General features: G+C 41.1%; 3 protein-coding genes across 4 annotated transcripts in view; 1 reads left to right on the forward strand and 2 right to left on the reverse strand.

Moving 5' to 3' along the window:
* PHC3 (polyhomeotic homolog 3) overlaps positions 1–15,806 on the forward strand; it is a 56,593-nt gene that overhangs the window by 15,075 nt on the left and 25,712 nt on the right. The window lies entirely within an intron of this gene.
* Positions 243–2,609, reverse strand: LOC134402115 (A-kinase anchor protein 4-like). The gene has a single exon (XM_063131450.1). The coding sequence runs from the start codon at positions 2,607–2,609 to the stop codon at positions 243–245; it is 2,367 nt and encodes a 788-aa protein (XP_062987520.1).
* Positions 13,435–15,495, reverse strand: LOC134402116 (A-kinase anchor protein 4-like). Its single transcript, XM_063131451.1, has one exon. The coding sequence runs from the start codon at positions 15,493–15,495 to the stop codon at positions 13,435–13,437; it is 2,061 nt and encodes a 686-aa protein (XP_062987521.1).

Genomic DNA, 15,806 nt, shown 5'->3' on the forward strand with positions numbered 1-15,806 from the left:
CTGTAGTATGGTTCAGTCTTCTATCTCATCCACAATATCTATATATGAATTAACAAACAAATCAATAGCAGTTGACATTTGTATTTTTTTTTATTGGTGATTTTTGCCCAGCTAGTGAGTAACAGCCTGTGGAATTTGATGAACTGTTGTCTATGGAAAATGAGCTGTATTGTTATTCCATCTGGTAATTAAGATGGCACTTTGCTGGGTGGAAGTAATGAGAGGGAGGTGTTGCCACTTGTCTACATATTAGCAAGCAGCCAGTCAAGAAGTCCACTACGAGGCATGTTTCCCACAGCGGCATCAACTTGTTGTTTTTCGAAATACCTCATTACCTCCTGCAAAATATCCCCCACACTTGCCCCCTTTTTGGCTGCTTTGTCAGCCAATTGAGGAAGCTTCTTCAGTTCCTCATCATTCTCATTCATAAATGTGAGATTGGGCACTTGGAAGTGGGAGGCAGCCATCCACTGGAGAATAGCCTGGAGCTCTCTGTTTTGCGAGCTGGTGTTGGAAGTCTGGTTGTTCACTATCACCTCAGAACCAGCAGGCACAAGTGGTTTTCCAATATTACTAGCTCGTGGAGGTTTCTGGGATGTCATCGAATCTGGAGTTGATACACCTCTGTTTCTTGCAGTAAAGTATGTAGCTTGATCATCAGAGTAATCTTCAACAACAAAATCAGGGCTTTTAGTCATGTACATACACAGCTTCATCACAGATTCCATCAGCTGATCAATGAATTTCTTGTTTATTTGATCCATGTTTTCAGAATCTACATCTGAACCACAGTGTTTGGATGAAGGCTTTCTGGTAGGCCTCTCATCATATGAGTTTGGTTTGAAACTCCTGCTTACTTCACACTCATCTACATTGAAACCAGCCTCTTGTAGGACCTTCTGGATGATCGATAGGAGGGCGCTTTGTATTTCTCCCCTCTGGTATTCTTGCTGTTGTGGATCACCCTTGGAAGAATGAGATTTAGAACCATGTTTGCCTCCCTTTTCAAAATACCCAAATGAAGATGAGTTAGACTCAGAAGTTGGTTCCTTGTACTGAGTTAACAGATGTTGCTGTATCAACATTAAAGCTGTCAAAATGAGGTCTTTTGCTAGAAACTCAGTTGTGGAGCTACTCTTTTCTGGCCTCTTGTCATGACATCCCCTGTCTGAACCTTTGCCTCCTGCTTTTGATCGCAGCATGCTAATTCCATCCTTAATTATTGTCTCACCTACTTTCTGGGCTGAAGACTGTCCTGCCTCTTGCTTTGACTTTTCCCTCGTATGAAATCCACCTTTCAAAGATGCAAAGTGCATATTTGGAGAGTTAGGGTCTAATGAACATCCTGTTTTCAATAAAGAGTATACAAGACTATGCCCCTTCTCCTTAGTTTCCGTCATCAACGCATTATACATTCTTAGTACCATTGCTTCTAAAATCTCAGTTGATTTCTGGGTTCCTGCATTGAAGAGATTTTTCTTCACGGTGGTAACGAAGTCTGAATCTGTCATAAGGACCCCAGTGACATTATGTAGATTTTTCATGGTAGAGTCAATTAAGTCTGATATGACATCCCTCGTGTGTTTGAGAAACACTCTTTTCAAAACCACACAAGCTGGGAGTGGTTGCCTACCCTTGTGAATCTTTGTGGCATTCACAAATGAGAAGGTCATATCCTTAGCATTTTTGTTTGCATAAACCATTAGCCCTTTGTTAAAAGAATCACCATCATTACGAGCTGACTGTTTCCTTGGGTGTATCAAATGGGCATGTGACACTGACTTTCCTTCTTCGTCTGGAATAGATTCACTTTGGTTGGAACATACCTCACCATAAAAGAGAGAGGTTTTCTTGGGGCCTCCTTTCCCCTCTTCTTTCTTGCCCGTGATCTTGTCTTGAGATGATTTACAACTGGGGTCCTGGACATTTTCCATAGCATCATTCACCATCTTAGATGCAACCTTACTTACAGAACTAGGATTAAGAGCTTTCCCATCTTTGGTAGCATAAATTGCCTGACGTATACATTTACTGGCGGCATCTTCCAGATTTTCAGAGATTTCTTTACTTGCCATTTGCATAACCAAAGAACAGAGCTTTTGGACAGTGCCTGCTACTTCATCTGCAGGTCCTTTCTTATCTTCAGAAGACTTGAAAGCTGTGTTGTTGTTGTTCTGGGACATCTTGTCAGCTGCTGATGGCTTTTGTTGATGAGAGGCACCTGAAGGGGTCAGTGCATGTTGGAATCCACATGCATATTTTTGCAGGTCATCGAAGAGCCAAGTCACAACATTGAGTTCTTCGGTTGAACCTTGTTTGAACAGACAGACTGCTCCTTCAGTCTTAGACTGCTCTGGTGTTTCACTGTCCTTTATTACAATGACCTCTTTGTCCTGCATTTTTCCTAAATCAAGTCCTGAGACAGGTTCATTGGGTTTAGACTGGCCAGCAGCATCTTTGCCTGTATCATCTGTGTTTTTTATGTTCAGGCTGGAGACATCAACAAAACAAATAACTTTGCGATCCTGGTCTTTCCCTCCATCAGGATTGTAGAGATCTACCTTACACACACCTGCTTGACTGTGTAACCAGTCAACTTCCTGAGACATCTTTTGAGGTTTGGAAGTGGAACTGTATCTAGGACTGTTGGGGGTGTTCTTTATCAGCTGAGCTGCTTTGGTGACCCTGCCAAACTGAAGATGTTGCCTCCTCTCTCAACTTTCCATGCTCTTCTGCTGCCAGATGTCATTTTCACTTGTGTGCACACATGGTTTCTATGGCAGCAATGACATCACAAAGAAGCAGCACTACCACCCACCAGTACTGTGGCTTCAGTTATTTAACAAGAGACTGATATACAGCCTTTCTCCATATCTACCTTACATAGCCTATGAGAAATTTGTCACATGCAGGGGAAAGTTAATGAGACATTCAATAAGCAAACATTGGAGAATTAAGGGTGGTGGTTTTTTTTCTATATTTCATTTAAAGATTTTTATACCACCTTTCAACAAAGCTTCCAGGGTGGTTTATCATTATTTAATAATAATGCCTTTTTAAACATAGCCACAAAGGCAGTGACTCAACTTAAAAGACTCACACTTGGCAGGCACTTACTCTCAAGGAATTACTGTGCTATTCTTTGTGTGCATGTGTCATTTCAGGTAGCATACCTGTAAGCAGATTTGCTGATAGGGAAGGACTGCAATTTCTATCAGATCCACTCACAGTTAGGCACCTTAGTGAAAGGTGGGCAACCTGAGGTACAAGAGCCAAATCCAACCATCCTGAGATCCTAATCTAGCCCTCCAGGATTCCCCAGATGGTCACACAACTTTTCCAGGTCACCTACCTTTCCTCTGCCTGCAAATCATTTGGTGGTTTTCTAGATTTTGCAGGGGGGTTTTCCCCATTCTGAAAGGTTGAAAAGTTTTTCTTAGTCTTAATTACTGACAGAGATTTAAGCTAAAATCTGTTGATATTTTTGGAATTTTGGCTCAGCCCCTTTCACCTTTAGCACTGCCCACTACTTGAATGCGGCTGCAAAGAGCTTTTCTGAAATTGAATTCCATCCTCAGGCTGAAAGAGGTTCTCAACGCCTGTCCTAACAGAACACTTACCGCAAAGAAATCACTGACCTGTTTTGTGCAATGGGGACTGCATACCTGCAAAGAACAATAATATTGAGGCAAGAAGACGCACACTGAAAAAAATTGCTACTTCTTGTTATGACAAGAAAGCAGTCTTATGTGCCTTGGCTAATAGCTATTCAAAGACTTTTTCCATGACCTGCTTTAAAGGGAATTGCATAGTATAAAAGAAGTGGTGTTAACATTCATGAAATCCTAATCACACTTACCTGGGAGTAAATCCCATTGAACTCAGTGGGACTTCTGAATATACATATATAGGATTGCAGTGTAAGTGTTGTTGCTTTTAGCTTCTGATCCTATCTAAAGAAATGCTCTGTGGTGGCACACATAAAAGGTTATGTGTTTTCTCCAGTAGAAATTGGTTCCAGTAAAGGATTTCAACCTGACTGCTTAGTCTACCTCATTCAGTAAGCACAGAAAATACTCCTTACCAGACACACAATAAATTTGGATGCTAACTGTGTCTGAAGGATGAAACTATTAAAACACCTGAGGGTATGTAATTTGCTTACTTCAAAGTCTATTGATATTCCAACTGCATCACTATCCAAACTAATGAATCTGAGGAATGTAGAAGCAACACAAGAATTGAATTCCTTGTTTTTAATGTCCTGTTTAGGGAACAGGTTGCATGACTGATAGTCACCATATAAGACAACAGAAATGCCTGAAAAAGACTAAAGTTCTTGAGACATTGGAACACACTGTTGTCACTTGTACATTTGTAAATGAGTGTACTGTTTTGAGCAAAATTATATATCTTGAATCTGTAGAATTATTTTGTGTTAGTTATTTGATTCTGTTTGAAAATACTACTGTATAGGGTGTTTTACTCCTTCATACCTCACTTCTTTCTCTACTGTGAGAATATGTAATGCAAGGTTCAATCACATATCAAAGCTGTAAGGCCCTTGCTCAACTCAGTTACTATGTTCCCAATCCACAAGTCATAGTTTGTAAATTAGAAACATACCATGGGAACCCACATTCCCTCCTCTTCCCTCCTTTCCGTGGTTCATTAACCATAGTTTAGCATTATGTCTGCACCAGGGCTAACTATACTGAGAGCAAATCAGAATTTCCTCAAAACTGTGATTGGAATCAGATTTGCAAATTGTGGGTTTGAAGCAATTCTGGATAACTATAACATGCCACAGCTGCAGTGTAGATGTAATGCTAAACTGTGGCTACAGTCAACCATAGTAGAGAAGAGGATGTGAACCTTGAGCATGTTTCCATAGTTTGCAGATCAGAAACTTAATGGGCTAACTTTATCCAGAACAATAGTAGAGGCCTAATCTACACCTGCGATTTATCCCTGGGTGGTCACAAGGTTGTCCCTGCACATCCAAATGACACACAGCTGATCCTGGGGTGAACCGAGCATGACCACTCAGTTGTCCTGGGATATTTGGGACTGCTTTTGTCCCATTTTTCTGCCCTCTCTGGACCATCCTGAGCTCTGTGGGCTGTGTGGCTCACCCTCCCGGGGTCCTCCCTCTTCCCCACGAGTAGCAGGGCACAGGAAACGGGCATGGAGCTGTACAGGGGGAGTCCGTAGACATTGGGGATGAGGGGGAAGAGCATTTTTGCCATGTTTGGGATGATGCTTGGCTTCTTCCAGCACCAAGTTTGTTGTGTGTGGTTTCCTCTTTAAAAAAAAAAAAAAATGGCGTCCCTGAATGTCCCTCTTTACTTCCAGGACAATTTGGTGGTGTGTGGCCCCTGAGTGATGATCCCAAAAGTGGAAAACTCCATGATCATCCCTCCCCACTCCCCAAAGGCCTGCAGATGTAGATGAGCCCAAAGCTTCCCCATTCTAAGAGTAGTACCCTCAAGAGAAGATAAAATGTTGTTGGTACCATCTATCATTTGTTTAAATGTAGGGTGCATTTTCTAAGATCAGGTACATGTAACTTTTTTACTATGATGAGATCAGGGCAAAAGAAAACATTGAATATGTGGCATAGCAATTATTATAACTGTTCATTCTGTGCTGAAATACCTGATTGCCAGGTATATCTTCCAAAAGCAGGTTGAGCCCTCATTGGACTGTTAGTGCTGTTTTTATAAATGCTTTTTTGTACTTCTGCAAACCTTGGGTTCTCCTAAGCTTGCTGATACCTCCCTCTTGTGCATGGATGGTGCCATTTCGGCTACATAAGGAATTTACACTTGGAGTATGAACTTGCTATGTATATTTGTGTGTGTGTAATCAACTGCCATATTCCCCACCTTCCAAGTTTCAAATCTTTCATAAATTCTAAATACTGTCTGTCTTCATATATACGAAACACGCTGTTCATTTCTAATTAAAAACAAAACTTCATACAGTCAACCTTATATCTCTGTTGCTTATTACAAGACATTATTCCAGTAATACTGGAATATATAAATTCCTATAATTGCATAGGAATGTATCCTGTATGTTATTTGTAGCGTGTCATCACATCATCGGATACTAGTGACAGTCTGATGTTCAGAATGTTAGGGCCAGTACAACAGAAATGTTTCCCTGTTGATGAGGACAAATGTGGAATTCAATCTCTCTCTTCCTTCTTTCTCCCAGCAGCATTATACAGGCAGTGATAACCAAAGAATCCTTTCCAAAGCACTTTCTCATCCTTCTCCCTTCTCCCTTTCCAGTTCACCATTTCTGGCAGAAGCTTTCCAGGATTTTAGTCAGAGGTCTTTCCCTGGACTAGCCAGAGATGCCAGGATTGAACTTGGGACTTTGTGTGTGCAAAGCATGTTGATGTACCACTGCGCCACAACCCTTTCCCCAAACATTGCCTCTGCTTGTGAACATTTGCCAGCTTCTGTTGAAGCAGCAGAGCAGGCTTGAGCCAAACATCCTTCCTAAGAAAACGAAGCAAGTCTAAGATGCAAGATGAAATGAGTTTCTCCATGAGTACTCATGACCTCCTCTGTCATAAAGAGTTTACCAATAACACTAATGATGACCTCAGTCAGGAAGCAAGAATTCCTTTCCCTTGCCAATTGGAGTTTTGTCATGAGAATATTTTGTGCTTAAATAAGTGATAACTACAAGCAGTATGGTAAATTGGGTGAAATCATATATAATTAGTTTACCACTTAAAATGGATAGAGCATATAATAAGCATTTGTCAAAATATTAGAATCCCATGAAGCTGCTGGTGGGAGTTCAGGACAGATAAAAGGAAGTACTTCAAACTCTGGAATTCACTACCACAAGATGTGATGGCCACCAATTTGGATGGCTTTCAAAGGAGGTTAGATAAATTCCTGGAGGAGAATGGCATCAATGGCTACTAGTCTTGCCAGCTATGTGCTACCTCCAGTAGCAGAGAGTGACCCTGTTCAGAAGACATGCTAAGCCATGGTGGTTAAGCATTTTGAGCTAAACATTAATGCTTAGTGTGTCATGTGAACCATGACTTACTGTGTCATGTGAACCATTCCTAACAGTGGTGGCTACATAACCACAGTTTAAACATGCTCACTAACCATGGCTTAGCATGTCGTCTGAACAGGCCCGCAGTAAGACTATGTGCACCAGTGGCTGGGGAACATGGGTGGGAGGAGGCTCTTTCACTTGTGTCCTGCTCACCAGCCAACTGAGAGTTTGAAGAGGGAGGAAGAAGGGCAGGTAATGTTCCCCTGTGAAATACTGGTATTTCACAGGGCTTCTGATTTTACAGCCTCAAATTGGAACTTTTGGCTTCCACAGAAGTCCATTGCCTTCAACACAGCAAATGTTTTAATTAGCTTCCACAAACTTCTTTTTCCTCCTTTTCCCACACCATTAACTTTCCCCACAAAACTGCAGGCATAAGATTATATCAAAAGGATGATTAAGGTTAAGTAATGTCTTGGTCCAAGAAGTACTGGAGAGGCAGCAGGCAGAGTGCCTCACGGTACTAAGAGTAGGCAGGAGGCTTTAAGGAAGTGTTACAGTTTTTAAAAAGCAAGAAAAAGCCCTCAACCACCTCACCACATAAAGTTAATTGGGGTATGTACAGCCCTCTCATATTCCCCTGAAGTTCCTCTGAAAGGAGCCATCTGGCTTGGGGGAATTCTCACTCTTTCACTGCCCTGTTCTTCCCTCATCTATCATAATGTTTCCTTTATTCCAAACAGTACAAGTCTTGGAAAATTCTCAAGAGAGGAGGGCAGTGGATAAGAGAAGTTCTTGAATCAATTTGACTTTGTACAAACAGACAAGAGGATTTTTTTTCTCTCTCTCCCCTTCCCCTCATCCAATCCTTTCAGAAAAATGGGTTCTTGTGGTTGTAGAGGAAGGAATCTGGGGCTTATTTTGTTTGTCAGTTGCCATTACCCAGCAAAAGAATGACAAGCTTTAATAAAATCAGCTAATTTGCAGGTGGGGAAATAAATACTGGTTAGTTATACAATCCAATGTATGTCTACTCAGAATTAAGTTCAATGGGGCTTACTCCCAGGAAATTGTACATTGGGTTCATGTGTGGAGCTTTGTAACCTGATCTTCTGTGAACATGATACTGCAGGCTTAATAACTGCACATCCCATTCTACTCTTCTAACTTGGTTGTTCTTTTAGCACAATCCAATGCATGCTTTGACATTTCTGTTGTTTTTTTTCCTTTTCATGGACTCTAGCTTCACTGACATGCTCAGAGGTAGTTTATCCATAACCTAATGCTTGCATTGAAAACAAACTCCTTGCCTGAATCTTGGTGAAGTCTTGGCGCAAATAAAGTCACAGGGAGCAGGAAACCATGAGAGCTTGCACTTAACAAGGAGGTGGCAGGCGGAGACTTACAAAAGCCAAAAACAAAGCCTGTTTTATGAAGAGTTGCTGGAGAATGGAAAAATTGAGGAGGGATTGTTCTGTAGATGGGAACAGAATTATATGATCTGATGTAGTTTTCTTGCAACAGGTGTGGTCAGTGCTTAATCTCTAAAAAGGGAATGCTGAGGTTTTAATCTGTGTGAGATATATATTCAATCACAGTTAAATCTGTGGGGAGGGGAAGGCTGTAATTGCTTAGTAATGAGAGAAAAGCATCCTGCATATGCTCAAGGGCACTCTTTATTTCACAGTATTTTTCTTATCATTGGTGAAATGTAACTAAAGTCTAGTAAAGCTAAATTTATGTGTATGCGCGTGTACATACACACATATGCAAATTTGTGTCTTGGCCCTCTGCCTTGGATCTTTTAAGTACCTAGCAAAGCCCTACTGGTCAATACTACTCCTGTCCAGATGTCAGCACTCTTCTCTTAGTCTTTAAAGAAAGCCAGTGTAGTGGTTACAGTGTTGGATTGGGACCAGGAAGAGCTAGGTTCTAGTCCCCACTCTGCTGTGAAGCTCACTGAGTGACATTGGGCCAGTCAGTTACTTTCAGACTAACCAACGTCACAGGGTTGTTGTGAGAAGAAAATGGAGAGGAGGAAGACCTTGGGATACTTGAAGAAAAAGGCAGGATGCGTAGGATTGTGCCTTAAATTGACAACTTTGGTAAAACTCAGGAAGGGAAGAAAGCAGGAGAATAAGTTCATAGAAAAGTGGTGTGTGGTTCTATTTTACAGGAACAATCAGTTCCAAAATATTGCGTTTCCATATGTATTGTTAGTAATGATCTGGCAGTATAAGATGTAAGTTCTGTGTAGAAGAATATTTATATTTATTTAACATTCATTGAAAATTTTATATAGTGTTCTTTATATGTATTGAATCAAAATGTTTTTAATTTTCAAATAATATCACACATGTGCACTCTCTCTTTCATAATGTTTAGTTAAAATAATAATAATAATAATAATAATAATAATAATACAAATCATGAGATTATAAAACAAAACCATATGAGGTGTGTTACTACTCTAAGCCACCCTTCTCCAATTTCATAAAATAGGAGTTAGCACCAATTCTTTTCAATGCTAAATTTGGTTAATAACACACAACAAAACTAAACATCCTAGAAATAATAATTAATTAGTATGCACAAGGCACATTAAGGGCACAATCCTATCACGGTCTCCTCCCCTCCCCTGTGACTAGCCCCTTTCCACAGTCCCTGCACTCCATTTCCGAGGTACAACGAGGTGGGGGAAGAGTGGGGAGAGCAGTTTGTGGGCTCCAGGGTCAGAGCCCTGGTGCCAACCTCGGATTCCAGAAACTGAAAAATCCTATGTCCCCTATGTTGTCTAGGGGACATAGAATTGCACCCTAAAGAAGTAATGTTCATACAACTGTGATTATGGCATAGTTGTGAATATTCATCAAGTCAAACTCGAACCAATGTCTAGAAACACACTATAGCTAGAGGCCTGAGAAGAGACTGACCTATTAACCCAGAAGATGGAGTTGTGAGTCTGCAATTATCAGAATATATTAAGTCTCATAATCCAGGAAAACATTAATCCATAAATTAATTAACCAATCAGACATTGTGTTCCTAATAAGTGCTTACTTCCCTATTGAGTCATATTTGTAAAGTCCTGATAAAATGCATGGGTGTTTTAATTGTGGAAAGAAAAAAAAGACAAACTTTGAACTCAAGTCATAGTAACTGTATTGAAACTCTTTATGTGTACATTGAGGTTTGCTTTAAGGAAATCAGCCGGAGTCCAAGATGGCACATTTTCCAAAAGCACCATGAAACCTTTTTATTTTAGCAAGCTTTCAATGAATAGAGACAGGTATGTGGACTGTGTGTATTTGTGTGTGTGAGAGAGAGAAAGAGATTTTTTTTAAAAAAAAATGAATGTATATTTTGAAATGATTTTTTTAAACATGAGCCTAAAGCAACAAGAGAGGAAACTGACAAAACTTACAGTAACCAATGTTGAAATTGATGACAGGATTCCTCCAGTACTAACATGTTTGCACGCTGTTGATATTCTGACTTGCATTATGGTGTCACACATGTCTTCAATTCCTGACCACTTAATATTCTTGGTCTTCACTTCATGTTGTTTACGTCCATCAGATTTGAAGCAGCATGAAATTGCTCTGCACATTAATGGTTTGTGTAAAAGAACTTTCTCCTTACTCTCTTATAGCAGAGTTAGGCTCAGGTTTTTGTAAGCCCTTGGACTACTTCAGCAGAGACAACAGTAAGAGATGCACTGAGGGGCAGAGAGGTCAAACTACATGAAGAAAAGGTGTACAATGCACCACCCACCACTTGGTGTGGAGCTGGTAAGGTGAAAAGCAGTGTGCAAACTGAGAGCCAATCTGAGGTGCTGTTATCTATGGGTTCCTTAATGGGTCTGAGCTTTGACAGTTGCCCAATACATCGACCACTGATACTAGCTATGGCTTGGTTCAGATGTCACAACAAACCAGAGGTTTTTTAAAATCCTGGGTTCTTGGAAATGAGTAAACATGCTGGTGCATGCCGCCCAATTGCTCTCACTGTAACTCTCTATCCCTGCATTGTTTAGTGTGATGTTTGAACCAGGAATTCTGGTTTGTTGGGGTAAAGGCAACAGAACTATGGCTTGTCTTTCCCCTGCTAAGCCAGAATTCCTGGTTTGCACATCATGGTAACAGTCCAATGATGGAGCCTTCCTGGGTTGTTTAGCTACTCCTGCTTTAGCAGGAGCCATTGGGCATGTACTAGCATGCTTGCTCATCCCCCAAAACCTAGTGTTTGAAAAGTCCCTGGATTGTTGTGCTGTCTCTTATACAGAGACTTTTGAACTGGAAAAAGCCATATTCCTGGTGCATGGCAGGATGAAATGGAAGGGAGAAATACTTGTAAGTTATACTCACTGCTTGTCCTGAAGCAGGGGTGCAGAACCTCAGGCTCATGGTCCCAATCTGGCCCTCTGGGGGTCCTAATCCTGCTCAAGCCTTCCCCAGAAGACCTTAGCCCTTTTCCTTGTGCCAACCCCTTTCCCCTGACCACAAGTTCTTTGGTGGTTTCTGAGCTTTTGTGCAGTTTTAACCCATTCTAGAAGATTGAAATGCCTTTCCTAAAGTTTTAATTATCAGCAGTATGAGCTTTAAGCTAAAATGTGCTGGCATTTTTTGTTTTTTTTAGCCCTGCCCCTTTTACCTTCTGCTCCACCCACCACTGAAATGTGGCCTGAGACCTCCAAAACTAGAATTCAGCCATTGGGCCGAAAGAGGTTTCGCATCCCTCTCTTAAAGGATAAAGCATAAACACGTATTTAGAACTGTAAATTCTGCATTTTCTTTTAAAGTTATTAAATGCAGTCCCTCATTAAGATGCTTTTTCTTAAATTGTGAAAATCTCCAAAATGCCTCCATCTTCCTCCTTTTTCCAAGTCTCCTTTCCATAGTCAAATGCCAGAAACTTTTGATTTTTTGCAGCATGTTGTGACACATTCTTACAGAGATCCACCTGCCAGATTGGATGAAGCTTATGTTACAGAAAAGAACCAATTCTTTTTATTATTACAAACCTTGCAACTGGTACATCTTTGTTAATTGTGTAGAAATGATTAAGTTTTATTGCTACAAACCTGAATGCAAAAGCCTTGATTGGCTAGATAGAAGGAACACCAACGTTACCTTGTTCAGACTATGGCCTTGGCTGTATTAACCACACCCAAAATGGCAAATACTCATCCAGTCTTTGTGTATTGCCTGCAGTTAGGCTCTATCTCTTGTATAGTCACACATAAAATAGACATTCATGAAACCAAATTTAATATACCAGAGAGGGCAAGAAAAACTAAGATGTACCAGTGCAACTGAAATCTGGATTTACCCAGATATGACACATAGAAGCAAGTTATATCCCATGATACTCAAGAGGACCTCCAGTTCATTCCGCCTTCTCTTACCCCTTGTCATCGAGTTGTATGCATTTCTTTAAAAAACCCTCTGATTTTAGATACAGTAATTTGTGAGATCATTAGTGGGTGAACAAGATCTACCAGAATATATGATTCCAGCTCAGCAGTATCAAATTTAACATTTCTGTCTCTGATTACAGCTAGCCTGGATGGATCTGTGTTAGAAGTGGATTGGAACTCCCTTAAGTGTCAGCATTAACAGCTTGCTTAACAGTTTGTTAATTACATTATCCTACTGCTCTGAGAAATTTATAGGCAGTACCACAGAAGGTGGCAGTTGTTTTATTCCTTGAAAAATCTTTAAAAAATTAATCTTTTAAAATTAACTTGACTAGGGAGAGAAGTGTAAACACTTTGTCCTAATTTTTTCCCTGGATCCAAAAGACTTTCATTGTGGGGACAGAATGCTTTCTATCTATAGGTAAATGAGGGTGGAATGTGAAACTTTTAATACATCCACAATGCAGAGTAGATATAAAATTTAAAAATTTAAATACAATATGATTTATTGTAGCTGGACTGTGGCCACAGCTGATATTCTCAGCTACTGTGGCTGGAAATAGGGGCTGCTTTGAAAACTTTCTTGGTGGAATCACCCCACTCTTCTATTCCCCATCTTTCTCTGCTTTTATCACTAGTTGTCATTACTGGCCTACAAAAGTGGTAGAAATCTGAATGGCTGTAACCATGCCCTGCCATTTTATTTTATTTTACTGCAGTATTCTGGACTCCTTGGAACATGTATAATAATTGGGACCTGATTATTTGTAAAACTGTGAAGTAATCAATAAAACAACCTGTCTTCCCCTCTCACTTTTTTTTAATTCTTTTTTATTGATGAGCTTGCCCAGCTACCCCAGTTCGATTCAGTGCATTGTTGGTTGCAATGGGGCTGCTGTGATGGTGTCTGTTGCGCCAGTAAGGAATGGTTTGGGCGCCTAGGCTGGGCACCTGAGAGTAACATGAGAGGGAAGAGTTGGTTCTTACAGGTTAACAAGCAGCCAATCGACCAGTCCAGACCGAGGCATGTGTCCTGACATGGCATCCATCTGTTGTTTCTCGTAGTACCTCATTACCTCTTGAACAATGTCTCCAACACTGTAGCCCTTCTTAGCTGCTTTATCAGCCAGCTGAGGAAGCTTGGACAATTCCCCATCTTGCTCATTCATGAATGTCAGGTTTGGCACATTGAATTGGGAAGCAACTAACCATTGGAGTACGGCTTGCAGCTCTTTGTTCTGTGCACTGTTGTTGCAATTCTGATTGTTCACAATCACCTCAGAGCCTCCGTGCCCTAATGGTTTCCCATTATATCTTCCATCAGAGTCACTGCCATTAGCCATCAACAGGCACAACTTCATCACAGATTCCACCAACTGGTCAATAAATTGTTTGTTTATCTGTTCCATGTTGTCATACATATCAGGGCCCCCGTTTGATTTTGATAAGGCCCTCTGTGGTCTGCTCTCAGCAATGGGGGGCTGCTTGTAGCCCCTGTCACTGCAACTGTCATCTGCAAAACCAGCTTCTCGTAGCACTTTCTGGATGATTGACAAGAGAATACTTGAGATATCACCTTTTTGTGATTCAAGGTGAGCATCTTGCCTTGCACCTGGTCTTGAACCATATTTGGAACCACCAGCTCTATCATGGACGTAGCCAAATGACGTTGTGTTTGTCTCACGGACTCCTTGGTCCTTGTTTTTTTCTAAGAGGTGTTGCTGAATTAACATTAATGCTGTTACAATAAGGTCCTTAGCATACACATCCATTGAACAGTGCTTGTCTGAGCCTTTGCTTCCAGATGGAAGGGGTCTCATTTGTCCATTTCCTCTGCATCCTCCTTGGCCATGCATTTCACTTTTAAGGGATGCAAACTGCAGCCCTTGAGATCTGGAGTCGGAGTGAGCACCTGTTTTCAATGCTGTGAATGCTAGGCTTTGAGATTTTCTGTCATCACCAGCCAGTGCTTTAAATAAGCGTTTCACCATTGCTTCCAGAATCTCAGTTGACTTCTGGGTTCCTGCATTGAAAAGGTTCTTCTTCACTGTGTTAACAAAGTCGGAGTCTGTCATGAGCACTCCTGTGACATTGTGCAGATTTTTCATGGTGGAGTCAATTAAGTCAGAGATGACATCTCTGGTATGTTTCAGGAGTACCTTCTTTAATACCACGCAAGCTGGTGGAGGATGCTTTCCCTTCTGGACTTTCATTGTCTTCATGAATGAGAACATCATATCTGAAGCGACCTGGTTTGCATACACCATCAGTCCTTTGCTTACAGAACCATCATCCTGTCCTGACTGTTTCCTTTCTAACATTTGTCTGTCGGATCCCTGCCTGTAGCCATTCTGATTAGCCTGATTGGACATCTCTCCATAAAAGAGTGAAGCTTTTCTTGGGTCATCGTGAGATGACTTGGGAGATAGCTTGCCATAGTCATCACCAATCTTGCTGTTAGATCCACGGGGATTAATTGACTGCCGAATGCACCTACCACTGTTTTCAAATTTATCCTTCATTTCTTTATGTGCCATTTGAACCACTAAGGAACAGAGCTTGTTGACATAATAGGAAAGATCATCTCCTCTCTGGCTACCAGAGCCCCTGAAAGATGTGTCACTGCTTTGGGACATCCTGTCAAGTGCAGGCGATTCGTGTGCTGATTTACGAGGGCCTGAGGGGGTTAGTGCATGCTGGAATCCAACTGCGTATTTATGAAGGTCGTTGCTGAGCCAGCTCACAACGTTGACTTCTTCAGAGGAACCTTGCTTGAAAAGGCAGACTGCTCCCTCAGTATTGGTTTGATTATCTTGTTCGTTGTCCTTTATTACAATGACTTCCTTTTCATCAAGATTACGTAAGTCAACGGAAGGGTTAGGTGGAACGGGTCTCCTGCGTTTATCGTTGTCCTTTGTGTTTAGGCTGGAGACATCAACAAAACAGATTACTTTACGATCTTGATCGCTCTGTCCGTTGGGGCTGTATAGGTCTACTTTGCAAAGGCCTGCCTGACTCTGTAGCCAGTTAATCTCCTTAGCCATATGTGTCCTCAAGCAGAATTGTAGCCTGGGTCGAGGAGCGTTCTTCTTTCTGTTTTTGCTGACCCTGCCCCACTCAAGATGTTGCCTCCTCTCTCAGCTTTCCATGCTCTTGTACTGGCTGGTGGCATTTTCATTTGTGTGCACACATGGTTTCTATGACAACAATGACATCATAAAGCATGAATATCATCCACCAACCAGTGATGCCTTAGCTATGCTTAACATAAGATTACTTTGCATTTTTCATATCTTAACTTGCACAAAAAGTATACTCAAAGGATTAGAGTGGTCTTTTTGAGGATTCAGATTGA

The sequence above is a fragment of the Elgaria multicarinata genome, chromosome 8 (genome assembly GCF_023053635.1).
Source record: "Elgaria multicarinata webbii isolate HBS135686 ecotype San Diego chromosome 8, rElgMul1.1.pri, whole genome shotgun sequence".
In the NCBI taxonomy this organism is placed as follows: domain Eukaryota; kingdom Metazoa; phylum Chordata; class Lepidosauria; order Squamata; family Anguidae; genus Elgaria; species Elgaria multicarinata.